The sequence below is a fragment of the Pinus tabuliformis genome, chromosome 3_2 (assembly GCF_031772625.1).
Source record: "Pinus tabuliformis cultivar Carrire ecotype Pingquan chromosome 3_2, CPIR1, whole genome shotgun sequence".
Taxonomy (NCBI): Eukaryota; Viridiplantae; Streptophyta; class Pinopsida; order Pinales; family Pinaceae; genus Pinus; species Pinus tabuliformis.
Window position 1 is genome coordinate 328,647,761 of NC_142302.1, and position 13,813 is coordinate 328,661,573.

At 43.7% G+C, this 13,813-nt stretch overlaps 1 protein-coding gene across 1 annotated transcript; it reads left to right on the forward strand.

Moving 5' to 3' along the window:
• Positions 1-10,120: 10,120 nt before the first annotated feature.
• LOC149180840 (uncharacterized) lies at positions 10,121-10,966 on the forward strand. The gene has a single exon (XM_089414008.1). The coding sequence runs from the start codon at positions 10,121-10,123 to the stop codon at positions 10,964-10,966; it is 846 nt and encodes a 281-aa protein (XP_089270134.1).
• Positions 10,967-13,813: the final 2,847 nt, after the last annotated feature.

The window sequence follows — 13,813 nt, forward strand, 5'->3', positions numbered from 1 at the left end:
GGAATCCAGTGCGCGTCCCAACAGGACCCCCATGACCAGTAATGCCTGCAAGCCCAAGAAAAAAGACAACCTGCGGGTGACAATTATTGACCCTGAAATCCAGGCCTATAGGGAGCACATGGCTGAACATGCCATCATCTGTAAGTTTATGGGAATCTGGCCGTCTGAAAGGACTCTGTGCCAATGGATAAGACAGCAGTGGAAGCCAAAAGGAGATGTGCAGTTGCACCTAGGAGCTAAAGGATTTTTCACAGTAGTCTTTACAAGTCTAGAAGACAAAGACAGAGTTTTCGAAGGTGGCCCTTACTTTCTAGCAGCAGCAGGCTTATACATGAGACCTTGGAAGCCAAACTTTGTCCCAGAAAAGGAATCTTTCACTCAGGTGCCGGTTTGGATCAGACTCTTCTCTCTCCCAATAGACTATTGGGGATTGAATGCCTTAAAGCAAATAGGTGATAAGCTGGGAACCTTTGTTAAAGCATCGGAGGCAACCATGCAGAAAAGATATACCTCCTACGCTAGAATATGTGTAGAACTGGATGTATCTGGCGCACTACATGAAGGGTTATGGCTCGAATACAGGGATGAGGAATACTTTCAGGCTTTAGACTATGAGCAGATACCTTTCAGATGCAGGAAATGCCACGAGCATGGGCATCTGATAAGGGATTGTCCACTGAACAAAAAGGAGGCGGCAGACGAGAAAATACAAAACCACACAGACAAGAACAACTTCATAAAACCAAAGAACAGGCAGCGTGCCAACAGAAGAAGGATTAATAAAGGTAGCACAGAAAGAAATCACTTCAGTAACCCCTTTGAGATCCTAGATCTGGAGACTGACTCGGAGGAAAAGCAAAACACACCTCATGTGGTGGCAGGGCAAGAAGAACAGGAGGAACCGATAAGGAAAGGAACTACGGAAGGAGAATCAAACGGTGAAATCCATATGCAGGATAGAACAACAGAAACGGAAGAAGAAACAGAGATGTTAACAAGTGAAGCGGGAAGTGAAGACCTAGACCGGGAGCTGGAAGAAACCCTAGCCATGGAAGGAATGGACCTCACGGCGATTGTAGAAAGCTGGAAAGCCAAAGGGATTGAGGCAGTACCGGAGGAAGAAATCAGGAAGGTCAATGACCTCTTCATTGCACGACAGAATGCAGAAATAGAGAAACAGAAAAAGAAGTTAGGCATCTTCAAAGGAAACAGCCCAAACTATAAAGCAATCCTGGGAAGAGCCTCTGCTTCGAGGCACAAACGCCGTAGAGGTCGCAAGACAAGCAGAGAACATCTGCAGGAGCTTGGGGAGATTCTGTACAACGCAGGTATGATCAGACAGCTAAGTGATTACCCGTCCTTCCAAAAACCTGTTTAAACATGAAGATTGTATCATGGAACGCAAGGGGGATCAATAGCCAGGCTAAACAGAGGATTCTAAAGAGGCAGATGCAGAAGTACAACCCGAACATTATGTTTCTTCAAGAAACCAAATGTAATAAAGTTATCATAGATCGCCTACGAGTTAAGCTAGGAAGATTCATGGAGGTCCTAGAGATAGAAAGCCAAGGGCGAGAAGGAGGCTTAGCTACGTTCTGGGACACAAGGAAGTACCAGGTTCTAACAGCTAAAGCAAGCAAAAATTACCTAGCTCTGGAACTGCAACCCACAGGTAATTCTACATCTTTTTTATGCATCAATGTCTATAGTCCCCAGAAGTCAGAAGACAAGATTAATTTCCTAGCGTCCTTATCCAATTTTATAGACAGACACCCTGATGCTAAATATATATTGGGGGGAGATTTCAACATGATAACCTCCCTCCTGGAGAAAAAGGGAGGCCTCAGAAAACTAAACAGGGACGCGGAGGTTTTCATAAATTTCATAGATAGTGCAAGAATGATAGATGTTTACCCTAAGAGTGGGAAATTTACTTGGAACAACAGAAGGGGGGGTGAAAGGCTAATATCATCCAGACTAGATCGTTTCTTAGTCTCGGAAAGCATAATTTTAGATGGAATGGTAGTGGAGTTGAACATCCTCCCTAGTGGTGGTTCGGACCACTGGCCGATCTCACTTGCTGTGGAGCTTCAGGGCACCCCCAGGAACAAACCCTTTAGGTTCGAAAAATTCTGGATAGAACACCCCAACTTCCTTTCAATGGTGGAAAAATGGTGGTCAGAACCATTAGATATTGAAGGCTCCAAAATGTTCAATCTTCAAAAGAAATTAAAAAACATCAAAATGAGGTTAAAGGACTGGAACAGAAAAGTTTTCGGAAATATCTTTCAGGAAAAAATTATCATCGAAAACAAGCTGGAACAAATTCACAAAGACGGTGCGGCAGGATGCAGAAGAGAAGAAACCTATGAACTAGAAAAAGAGCTCACTCAACAATGGCACAATAGATGCAAGCAGGAAGAATCGCTATGGAAGCAGAAATCAAGAATCCTTTGGCTGAAGGAAGGGGAGCAAAATACTAAGTTCTTCCATAGATCAGCCATGGACTACAGAAGTGCCAACAAAATCCTAGAACTAAAAAACAGTGAGGGAGAAATCCTTAGAAATCATAACGAGATATCAGTAGCCCTTTCGGATCACTTTAGAAGCATAGCGCAAGAACCAGGAACAAACAGAGAGGAGGCCATCAAAGAAGTTACCAATAATATACCTAAATCCATCACAGAGGATCAGAACTGGGCCCTAAGAAGAACAATCACTATGGAAGAGGTCGAGGAGGCAGTGAGAAGTATGCCAAGCGACAAAGCTCCTGGACCGGATGGATTCACCATCAATTTCTACAAAGCATGCTGGGACATTGTAAAGCAAGACATATGGGAGATAGTGGAAGACTCAAGAAGATCCAAAACGATCCTAAAATCTCTAAACTCAACTTTCATTGCTCTTATACCCAAAGTGGAGGAAGCTAACACACCAGAAAAATTCAGACCCATTGCCCTTTGCAATGTCATCTACAAGATCATTTCTAAGGTCATAGCCAACAGATTGAAGGCGATTCTCCCTGGCATTATTTCGCCAGAACAGTCTGGCTACGTGGAAGGAAGACAAATTCTAGACAATATTTTGATGGCACAAGAGATGATTCACTCTCTTCATTCGCGGAAAGAAGCCGGAATGCTCATGCAGTTAGATCTTTCCAAAGCTTATGATAAGGTAAGCTGGTCGTATCTGGAAGCAGTTTTAGAAGCTTTTGGTTTCAGTAAACAGTGGATCAAATGGGTTTTAGCCCTTATAAGATCACCTAGATATTCTATCCTTGTGAATGGCGCCCCCTCCACTCCCTTCAGCCCCACCAGAGGTATCAGGCAGGGTGATCCCCTTTCCCCCTTCTTGTTTGTCATTCTAATGGAGGGCCTAGGCAGGTTGATAACCAAGAGAAAAGCAGAGGGTCACATCAGAGGGCTGCAACCCATCAGATCCATTCCGGCCACAACTCATCAACAGTTTGTGGATGATACCATGTTACATGGTACTCCGTCAGTTAAAGAAGCTTTAGCTTACAAGGACATTCTTAATCTGTTTAGCAAAGCCTCGGGAATGGAGATCAATTTCTCCAAGTCTACTATTTTCTTCTTCAATACACACCGAGCTATCCAATCTCATCTGTCTCGACTTCTAGGGTTCAAAATTGGCACCTTACCTTCAAGATATCTTGGTGCCCCTTTAACTCTAAAACCTTGGCAAAAGGTTCACTGGGAGAAAGTCTTAGCAAATATGGAAAGAAAGTGTAAACACTGGACTAACAGAGCTTTGAATTTTGCAGGTAGATTAATACTAACAAAAGCGGTATTGCAGGCTATCCCTCAGTATTTGCTATCCATTCTTCCTGCTCCCAAAGGAATCTTAAATCAAATGAGAATCATCCAGCGATCTTTTTTATGGAGCGGTAACAGTGAAAAGAAAAAGTGGTCTTTAGTAGCTTGGCAGAAACTGTGTAAACCTAAGGACAGAGGGGGACTAAATTTGGTTGATCCTTCAGTAGTTAATAGAATTTGCGGGGGCAAAATTTGGTGGAAGTGGGTATCAGAAACAAGCCTCCCTTGGGCCACTCATTGGAAGGAAAAGTATATGCCGAACAGCACTACTCAAGAACTCATAAGAATGCAGGAAGCTCCTAACGGTTCGCCAATATGGAACCATGCCAGAGACAATAGAAGTATTGTTCAGGACTATAGCTTCTGGGAGATACGAAATGGAAATCAGGCATTCTTCTGGGAGGATGCCTGGCAACAGGCCCCGAAACTGGACACCCCTCAACTGCTTCCCGTGAAGATTAGCAATCAAAATGAGGGCAAACTCAAAGTCAACCAATACTGGAACCCAACCAGTGAAGACCCGGTTTGGAGGGAATGGACAGTTTTCAACTCAACCCACAACGAGGATATGCGGGAAAGCATTCAAGATTTAAATCAACAGATCCTCAAAAGAAAAATCCGAATTGCTGTTGAAAATGATAAGCTCAGATGGGGACCGAAAGGCAACGGGGACTTCACTTTGAAGGAAGCCAGGAGCATCATAGAGAGGGAAGAGCAGCCTAATCTAATGCCCTGGACGGAAAAAGTATGGGACAATCTTCAATGGCCAAAAGTTAGAACGTTCTTATGGCTTCTCATGCAGAAGAAAACTCTGACATGGGAAAACTTAATGAAAAAGGGGTTCAGGGGACCTTCCAGATGTCCTATGTGCAGGGAGGAAGCAGAAACAATGAATCATCTTTTTAATTCCTGTGAATGGGCTTCCCGGCTGTGGCAATGGATGGAAGAAGTACTTGGGGCTTCGGATCGGAACAGAGATTCCATTCAGGATACTATCATCAACTGGAGGAGAAATTTTTCTAAAATTCGAAGAGTTGAAAGTATATGGAAGTGCGCCCCAGGCTTTATTCTATGGACAATATGGAAAGAGCGCAATCGTAGAATCTTTCAGGAGGAAGTCAGAAACATAGAATATGCAAAAGAGTCTATCACTATTAACATTAAACAGCTCATACAAACAAAATGCAAAATAGAATTGAATGAACAACCTTCGGATCAGGACTTACGAATATTGAAAAGCTTTCAACTGGACGCTTCCAGCAATCAACCATCCGGGGGAAACAGGACTCAACCTTTATCGCAATACCTTAGTTGGCAGTGCCCGCCAGAAGGAGGCCTCAAATTGAATTTTGATGGGGCTTCGAGGGGCAATCCAGGCATAGCAGGGATTGGAGGTGTTATTCGAAATCAGGATGGGGACATAGTTCATGTCTATTGCAGAGCTCTCGGCGAAAGCACTAACAATGAAGCAGAGTTTGCGGCGCTTGAGCAAGGCTTGAAAATTCTTAGAACCACCCGACATGGGAGTGTCATTGTTGAGGGGGATTCCTCTTTGGCTATCACAGCGGCTAAACGCTTACAAGCAGGAACGAGAGCCAGTAAAGCCACCAAACATTGGAGGCTAGCTAAGGCTACTGAAAGCATAGCGGAGCTGATAGCGGAAATGAGAGGTATGGTGTTTCAGACAGTCAGAAGAAAGGCAAACGGGGTGGCAGATTTCTTGGCAAACCATGGTATTGACAACCCGAACGAGATTTTAGACAGCTGTTGGCAGGAGGTTAATTGCCCCAACATCAAAGTGACATGTGCACAATTGGCGGAAAAGGATTTAACCCAAGCCGATCACACCTAACCGGTGAAGGTCTCGGTTCAAATTACCGGGTTGTTGAAGACACCGGTAAAAGAAGCAATAATTACCAAGGTAATGGAATGATAGGACGTCACCGAAGGTGGAATTCATGGCGGCGGCAGGCCTGCCAGACGAAAGATCATAACAGATCGAGCTATAGGTTTTGTAGCGTCAGCAGCATCAAAAATAAGACACATGGAAAGGTTCCGTATAGGGTAGCATCAATAACATTTATGGTGACATCAAAAGAGGCGGGTTGGCTCAAGATTTTGCACAGGACGGCCAGACATGCAGGCAAACAGGTTTTTTCAAACACCAATATTCACCACAGCAACAGATCAAACGTACAGGACACTTGGCATATTTTTACTTGGATTATGAGCAGCCACCTTCGAGCCAATTCGATTGGTGACGGCCTGGCGTGTGCGAGCCTCACACAAATTTATTTCATCAGTACTCCCACTACCAGCGGGATTAAGTCCTTCCACAGGAGAATTCACCAGGGAAAACACTATAAATCCGAGGGCAGACACTCTGTTTTGTCCATATTCCCTCATTATAGTGTCGAGCACGCATCTTGTAGCGGCAACTGCATTAGCTGGGAGAGGTATAGAGAGTCTGTTATGGATCCGGGAAGTTGCCGGTGTGCTGCTGCCAATCAGGACCTTCAAGAGGCGAAGAGAAGCTATGAAACCCGCACGGCTGCTAAGAACAAACGAAAAATGGCTGATCTGGAAGCCAAGGTGAAGCTGCAGGAACAGGGGCGCACGGAGGAGGCGATTGCAGAGGAGGTGGATTGGATGAAGGATCCGGGCACCCCCTCGAAGAGGGCAACTCAGTTTATCAGAACTAAAGCAGAGAGCTGGCGAACCAAGACTCTCATCGCCAAAGCTCTGGAATCGCTTGAGAAAGAAAAGCAGCATATCGTGAATGAGGTGAACCTCACGGAGGCTCAAATGGCAAAAATAATCGACTACAACAAAGCTCTGGACAGCCGAATTACTACTGTGCATGAGGCTGTTCAAACAGTCAATAGGAAGCTGACTCTGCTCATCAGGATCCTGAGGGATACTGTAAACACAGCTCAAGTAACTCCGCAGCAGGCCACCGCCGAGGCGCAGGAGCATGAACCAATCGAAGCACTGCAGGCAAGGGTGGACAAATGTGTTCGGGAGATGGGTCTGGATACCATCAGTCATATGGGAAAGTTTATCTAGGGTAGTCTCTTTTGCTGCTGCCTTCGTCGTTTGCTATGTTTCGTTCTCACTCTCTCTGTGTTAATGTAATGGACTGTAATGTTTCGGCAGTCTCGGTTATAGTTACAAGTTTAGCTCGGGCCACCCTGCGCGGTGTGCATTTTGAACTTTCTTTTTGAATCCTCTGAGCAGGTGTCTAGTGATGATATACTGTAATCCCTGCTTCTTATCTGCTTCGGCGGATTTTTTTGTACTATATTTTGTTATATAATTTAAACTTCTGACTTACACAAAAAAAGAATATTAGGTATCTTAAAATATAGTCAAATTTTTAACAGATATAATTCAATAGAAAGAATTTATCATTGATATCATTGGCTTTAACATACTAGGACTACAGTCATGAGTCGTGAAAATGCTTTATGATGAATATTCAAGATATGCTTTATGAAAAATATTCAAGATATGTGTTACAATTGCTAGCTGAATATAACATGTTTTAAACGTGATCATCTTTTTTTTAATGAAAATTTAACAAGGCTTATTCTATATTTCTTTTTTCTTGTTTTTAGTAAAGTTTGTTATAGATATAAAATTTAAGATATCTAAAAGGATATAGAATGCGTTAAAAACTTTTAAATTTTCAAAGATCAGATTAACCCGAAGCGAAGACGCCATGTCTTAAAGTCTTATGAGCTAGAGTTATGTGTGTGAATATGTAAAATCTAGTTTTATGTGATTATATTTGTACTTATTATTATTAGTATGGTTAGGTAAAATTAGTTTTTATGAAAATAGTTTCTTTTTAATATCTAGAAGGTGGTTCGAGTTAGTTGAATTTAATGAATATTTTTGAACTAACTGCTTTTTAAATGGGTATGCGATTGAGATAATTTTCTCATTAAATATTTGTATAATTAATATAATTTAATTATTTTGAAACAAGCTATGTTGTAATTGTGTACTATTATATTAAATCAATATAAAGTGTGCTTAAAATAATTTATTTTTATTATATTATTACTTTTATTATGGAGTCTATTTTAAATTTCAAAATTTCTTTCATATTTTAATTTATATAAATACTAAATATATAATTTTTTGAAAAATAAAAACATTAATTTTAATAACACAATGAAATTTTGAAATATATAATCTAACTATAATATTAAACTTTTCTATATTAAACTTTTCTAGTAACCATAAACAAAATCTTATGGATTCAAATATAAAAAATATAAAATCTTTTAATAATAAGAAAAATCGACTCTCACTACATATTTTGGCATGCACTGGCAACTATAACTTCATTTAATCTAAAAATGATATTTTTTATTCACAAATATTTTTAAAATTCAATTAAATTTTATTCATATTTTTTTGTTTTCAGTTAGTATCATCAATATTATTCAATAATAATGGTTATGTCCTTATTCACGAAAATCTCGGCTCTGCAAGGCGACTAGGGTTCCTCTGAAACCCGTGACGGCGCTTCCAGACAGAGGAGCCTCCTGCAAACCCTGACCTATTCCAGGCACTGAGACCACATCGCATCAGCTCTGCGCCAGCCAGGCGCTATGGAAACACCGGGGGGGGGGGGGGGCGACAAGGCCCTCCCCAATGCAGCAGGAGAAGGACTCTGACCTCTTCTTCGGATCGATTAGCAGAGAAATATTGAACAATGAAAGCTCAACAAGGCAAGAGAACAGCAAGCCGGAAGATCCGCAAGGTCAGGACAATGGACCTCAGGACAAAGGGAAAAACGACAAAAAGGAGACGCCAAAAGTCACCTCAGCCACCTGCAAACCTGTAGCTGCAGAAAGGCCCAGAATCGAACTACAAGGTCACCTGGTAAATGCTAGAATAGAGTTTATGAAAGAGCATGCAATCATAGGGAAATTCATAGGCTTATGGCCAACGGAAAAAGCTCTCTCTGGTTGGATAGCTGCCAAATGGAAACCAAAGGGAGATGTCCAGCTTCAACTAGGACCGAAAGGCTTCTTTACAGTCATCTTCTACTGCGTGGAAGACAAACTCAGGGTGTTAGGTACAGGCCCACATTTCTTCAATGCTGCAGGGCTGTACATGCGAGACTGGAAACCCAGATTTAATCCAGATAAAGAAGACCTAACCTGGGCACCAGTATGGATCCGACTATATGGACTCCCTGATGAATATTGGGACGAAGATTCACTCAGAAGAATTGGAAATGGTGTGGGAGAATACATCAGGACGGCCGAAGAAACCAAATCCCGCAGATTCATTTCATATGCTCGCATATGTGTCTTCATAAGGTTGAATGAAGCGCTACCAGAATCGATAACACTCTCCCACTGGGATGAAGAATGGACCCAGCCCTTGGATTATGAGCATGTGCCCTTCCGATGTAGACGATGCCATGCTCTGGGGCACTTATTCAGGGACTGTCCTCTAAATGTCCCAGATCTGTCTCAGAACTCCTCCGCCAAGCCCAATCAAGATGGGTTCACCAAAGTAACAAGCAGAAGGCGCTCGCACCGGAAAAACGCCAGCGGGCAAAAGTCTCAGCAGAATAATCACAAAGATCAAGCATCCAAAAATAGTTTTGAGATCCTCAATAGCATTCCGGAAGAACGACCCATGGAAAATCCCAGCAAAGCCGATCTCCCATCCTCCTCAAGCCGCCCCCCCCCCTCCAGCCCCCCCCCCCCCAACTCGAAAACCCCTTTCATAATACCAACCATTTTATCCAGGAATCAGGAGGATCCGATGAATAACCCCAAGAATATGGAGATAGACGGGAAACAGAAGCCCGCCCAGACTTCAGAGCCTACACAGGAAGACACCAGTGTCATAGAAATAATGGAGGAAGAAGCTGAAAATGTGGACCTTCACGGACTGGACATTAATGAACTAGAGTTGGCATGTAGGAAAAAGGCGTTTGAATCCATCGCTGAAACTGACCTAGAAAAGTTGGAGATGGTCATCTCCAAAGTCTACCAACAACATCAGTTAGGGATTCAAGCGGGAAGCACCTGGGATGGTAGACTGCGTCCAAAAGATTTCAAAAAAAGAGGAAGGAAAACAGTTCTTCAAAGAACAATAGAGCTTGGAGAAGTCCTAGTGGATTCAGGCCACTATGCGAAGCTTACGAAATACTTCAGCCCCTCTCAACCCAGTTATCAATGAAGCTCATCTCTTGGAATCTTAGAGGCCTCAACGGCCCTGCAAAATATAGAATGCTCAAAAACATGATAAAGATGGAGAAACCGCACATTTGCTTCTTTCAAGAAACCAAATGCAATAGCGCTACTCTAGGTCGAATACTCTCCAAGGCCTGGCCGGGCTGCCAATCAGTGGCTGTGGATGCGACTGGAGCTTCGGGAGGACTCGCCATAGCCTGGAACACTCAAGCCATAACTCTCACTGATTTCCATGCAGCCCACCATCTCATTCAAGCGGCCTTTCACATTATAGGCACAAAGGTTCATGGGAACTTATCTAATGTTTACTTCCCACAGGATGGAGGCAGTAAAAAAATACTCCTTGACACCATCGAGGCCCTCAGCATTAACAGACAACATCCTCTCTGGATTGTGGCGGGGGATTTTAATATGATCACCAAACTAGAGGACAAAACAGGGGGTAGAACCAGATTGGAACCTGAGGTGGAACACTTCAAGGATTTCATCCTAAATGCCTCCCTTATTGATATGCCCTTTTGTAATGGAATCTACACTTGGAGCAATCACAGAAAAGGGAAGCATCAGATAGCCTCCAAGCTGGACCGATTTCTGATATCGGACAACGCAGTGCACATCGGGGGCGATTTCAATGCGGAGATTCTGGCCCACTCTGGATCGGATCACTGGCCAATAGCCCTGCAATGGCAAAGACCAGGGAGCAGCACCAGGAAGCCATTTCGATTTGAAAAATTCTGGTTAACCCACCCGGCATTCAAGGACTTCGTCAAATCTATTTGGGCCTCCTTTGTCCCTCCAGAAGGCACCAAAATGTTCAAACTCCAACAGAAATTAAGGCACCTGAAAAGCCACCTCAAACACTGGAATAAGGAGATCTTTGGGAACATCTTCGAAGCCCAATAGCAACTCAATCAGGAGCTCAAGCTACTCCACCAGACAGTCATCAATTCAGGGCATACAGAGGCTACCCTAGAAAAAGAAAAGCACATCAACAATCAACTTGAAGAAAGGAGAAAGCAAGAAGAAATTTATTGGAGACAGAAATCAAGGGTTAGATGGCTTAAAGAAGGAGAGCGTAACACCAAATTCTTCCACAATACAACAATGCAACGAAGAATGCACAACAAGATCTCATTCATCCAGAACCAGGAGGGAGGTAAAGAGGAGGAGCATGAGAAAATAGAAGAAACCCTCCTCAATCACTTCAAACAAGTCCACCAAGAACAATCAGGGGATCGGAAGGCAGCTATCGAGAAAATCACAAACAACATTCCCAGGATAATAACGGAGGAGCAAAACGATCTGCTCATGAGCCCGATTCTCAGCCAAGAGGTGGATGAAGCAATGGCGCAGCTTAAAGAAGGTAAGGCTCCTGGCCCTGATGGCTTTACCACTGATTTTTTTCATGCTTTCTGGGATATGATTAAGGTAGAGGTTTGGCAAATTGTAGAAGAATCTCGAGCCCTTCGATGGATGCTGCCCTCTCTAAACTCTACCTTCATCACTCTCATTCCCAAGGAAGAGAACTCCACTACCCTTGACAAATTCAGGCCCATAGCTCTATGCAATGTTCTCTATAAAGTCATTACCAAAGTCATCGCCAACAGACTCAAGCCCCTTCTCCCTCAGATCATCTCACCTGAGCAATCAGGCTATGTGGAAGGCAGACAAATAATGGATGGTATAATACTCTCCCATGAGATCATTCACTCGCTCAAGCTCTCCAAAAAAGCGGGCATGTTACTCAAGCTTGACTTATCCAAGGCATTTGACAAACTCAGCTGGGCCTATATTCAGAACATGCTGAGAGCCTTTGGCTTCTGTGCCACTTGGGTAAGATGGATAATGAGCCTCATCTCCTCCTCCCACTTCTCCATTCTTGTCAATGGGCTGCCCTCTAACCCCTTCAAACCCTCCAGGGGCATCAGGCAAGGGGATCCTCTATCCCCCTTCTTATTTGTGATAATGGCGGAGGGCCTAGGTCGGCACATCAAGCAAGCTAGGCAAGCCAACCATATTAGGGGAATCTCAATCCACAACTCCCCTGCCTCCTCCCACCAGCAGTTTGTGGACGACACCATGCTGTATGGCCATCCCTCTGCTCAGGAAGCCTCATGTCTGAAATCTCTGCTCAACGACTTCTCAAAAGCTTCAGGAACCCAAATCAATAACACCAAATCCCAAATTTTCTTCTTCCACACCCCTCCCTCTGTCAAACGTGCTGTCTCTCGCATTCTGGGTTTTCAAACTGCCTCTCTCCCCTCCACTTACCTGGGAGTGCCTCTCACTGCCTCTGCCATAAAGCAACCAACTTGGAGGCGTCTTATTGAGAAAATGGAATTTAAACTGAACCTTTGGACGCACCGCTCCCTCAATTTAGCAAGTAGAGAGGTGCTCCTTAAAGCCATCCTTCAAGCCATGCCCCTCTACTTGTTCTCCATCCTAGCCGCTCCAAAATGGGTCCTGAAAAGGCTGAGAAATTTACAGCGCAATTTTCTTTGGGGAAGTTCAGCTACCAACCATAAATGGGCGCTTGTAAAATGGGACACCACTAGCAAGCCCAAGCACAAAGGTGGAATTGGCCTCCGAGACCCTGAGCACAGCAATATCATCATGACCGCCAAAATCTGGTGGCAATGGTTAACAAATCAGGACAAACCATGGGCCAGAATTTGGATCGCCAAATACACCAACAATATGCCGCATGCAGAGCTTATTAGATTCACGCCCACAAGCACAGGTTCACTCATTTGGAATGCGGCCAAGCAGCATCACCAATTGATTCAGAAACATAGCTTCTGGGAAATAAGGAATGGTCAACATGCCAGATTTTGGTACGATGCATGGAACCAACTTCCCAAACTAACCAATGTACTTCCAGCAGCCATTATTCCAGGTGGGCAAGAGCAACGGCATGCCAAAGTCCACCATTACTGGAATCTGGAAACGGGAAGAGGCTTCAGGAATTGGCTTTCTAGCAACCAAATAATCAACACCAACAGAACGCAGGAAGCAGAGGCCCTTGACACTGAATTGGCAAAAAGAAGAATTAGGCACAACAACAACGACGACATTCTCAGATGGGGCTACCTCCCCAAGGGCTCTTACTCCACCTCTGAAGCCTACAATCTTTTAGAAGATCCTCCCGTCAACCCTGATCCTCTCTGGTCTAGAATCTGGAGTTTCAAAATATGGCCCAAAATCACTCACTTTCTTTGGTTGGTGGGACACAAAAAGATTCTTACATGGGACAAATTGCAGAAACGCAACTTCCACGGGCCCTCGATTTGCCACAACTGCTTTCAGAATGAAGAAACCTTGCAGCATCTTCTAGACTCATGTCCGCTTGCTACTCAACTATGGGAGAAGATAGAATTCAGAAGTCAAAGGCGCTGCAGAGACATGGGAGGCATAATAAATACCATTAGGCAATGGCCAAAAAGCCCCTACAAAAGTGGTCTGCTTAACCACTTGTGGAACATAATTCCAGGTTTTCTCCTATGGAATATTTGGAAGGAACGGAATAGGCGCATATTCAAAAACTATAGCTTGAATAAGGAGGACATATGGAATAGGATGCACGCCAACATCCAAGAAACCATGCTTCTGCAGTCCTGGACCCAACAAGATCTCCCAACTGAAGACAATGAGAAAAACATCTTATCAAACTGGGGACTGCAACTGACACAAGAACCAACCACACAACAAGCAGCAAATAGCAACGGCAAGGAGAAGGAAAGCTGGGAGGCC

What these genes read in the sequence shown, in the direction of transcription:
- LOC149180840 (XM_089414008.1), top strand. Translation starts at nt 10,121, where the DNA reads ATGGAGAAACCGCACATTTGCTTCTTTCAAGAAACCAAATGCAATAGC.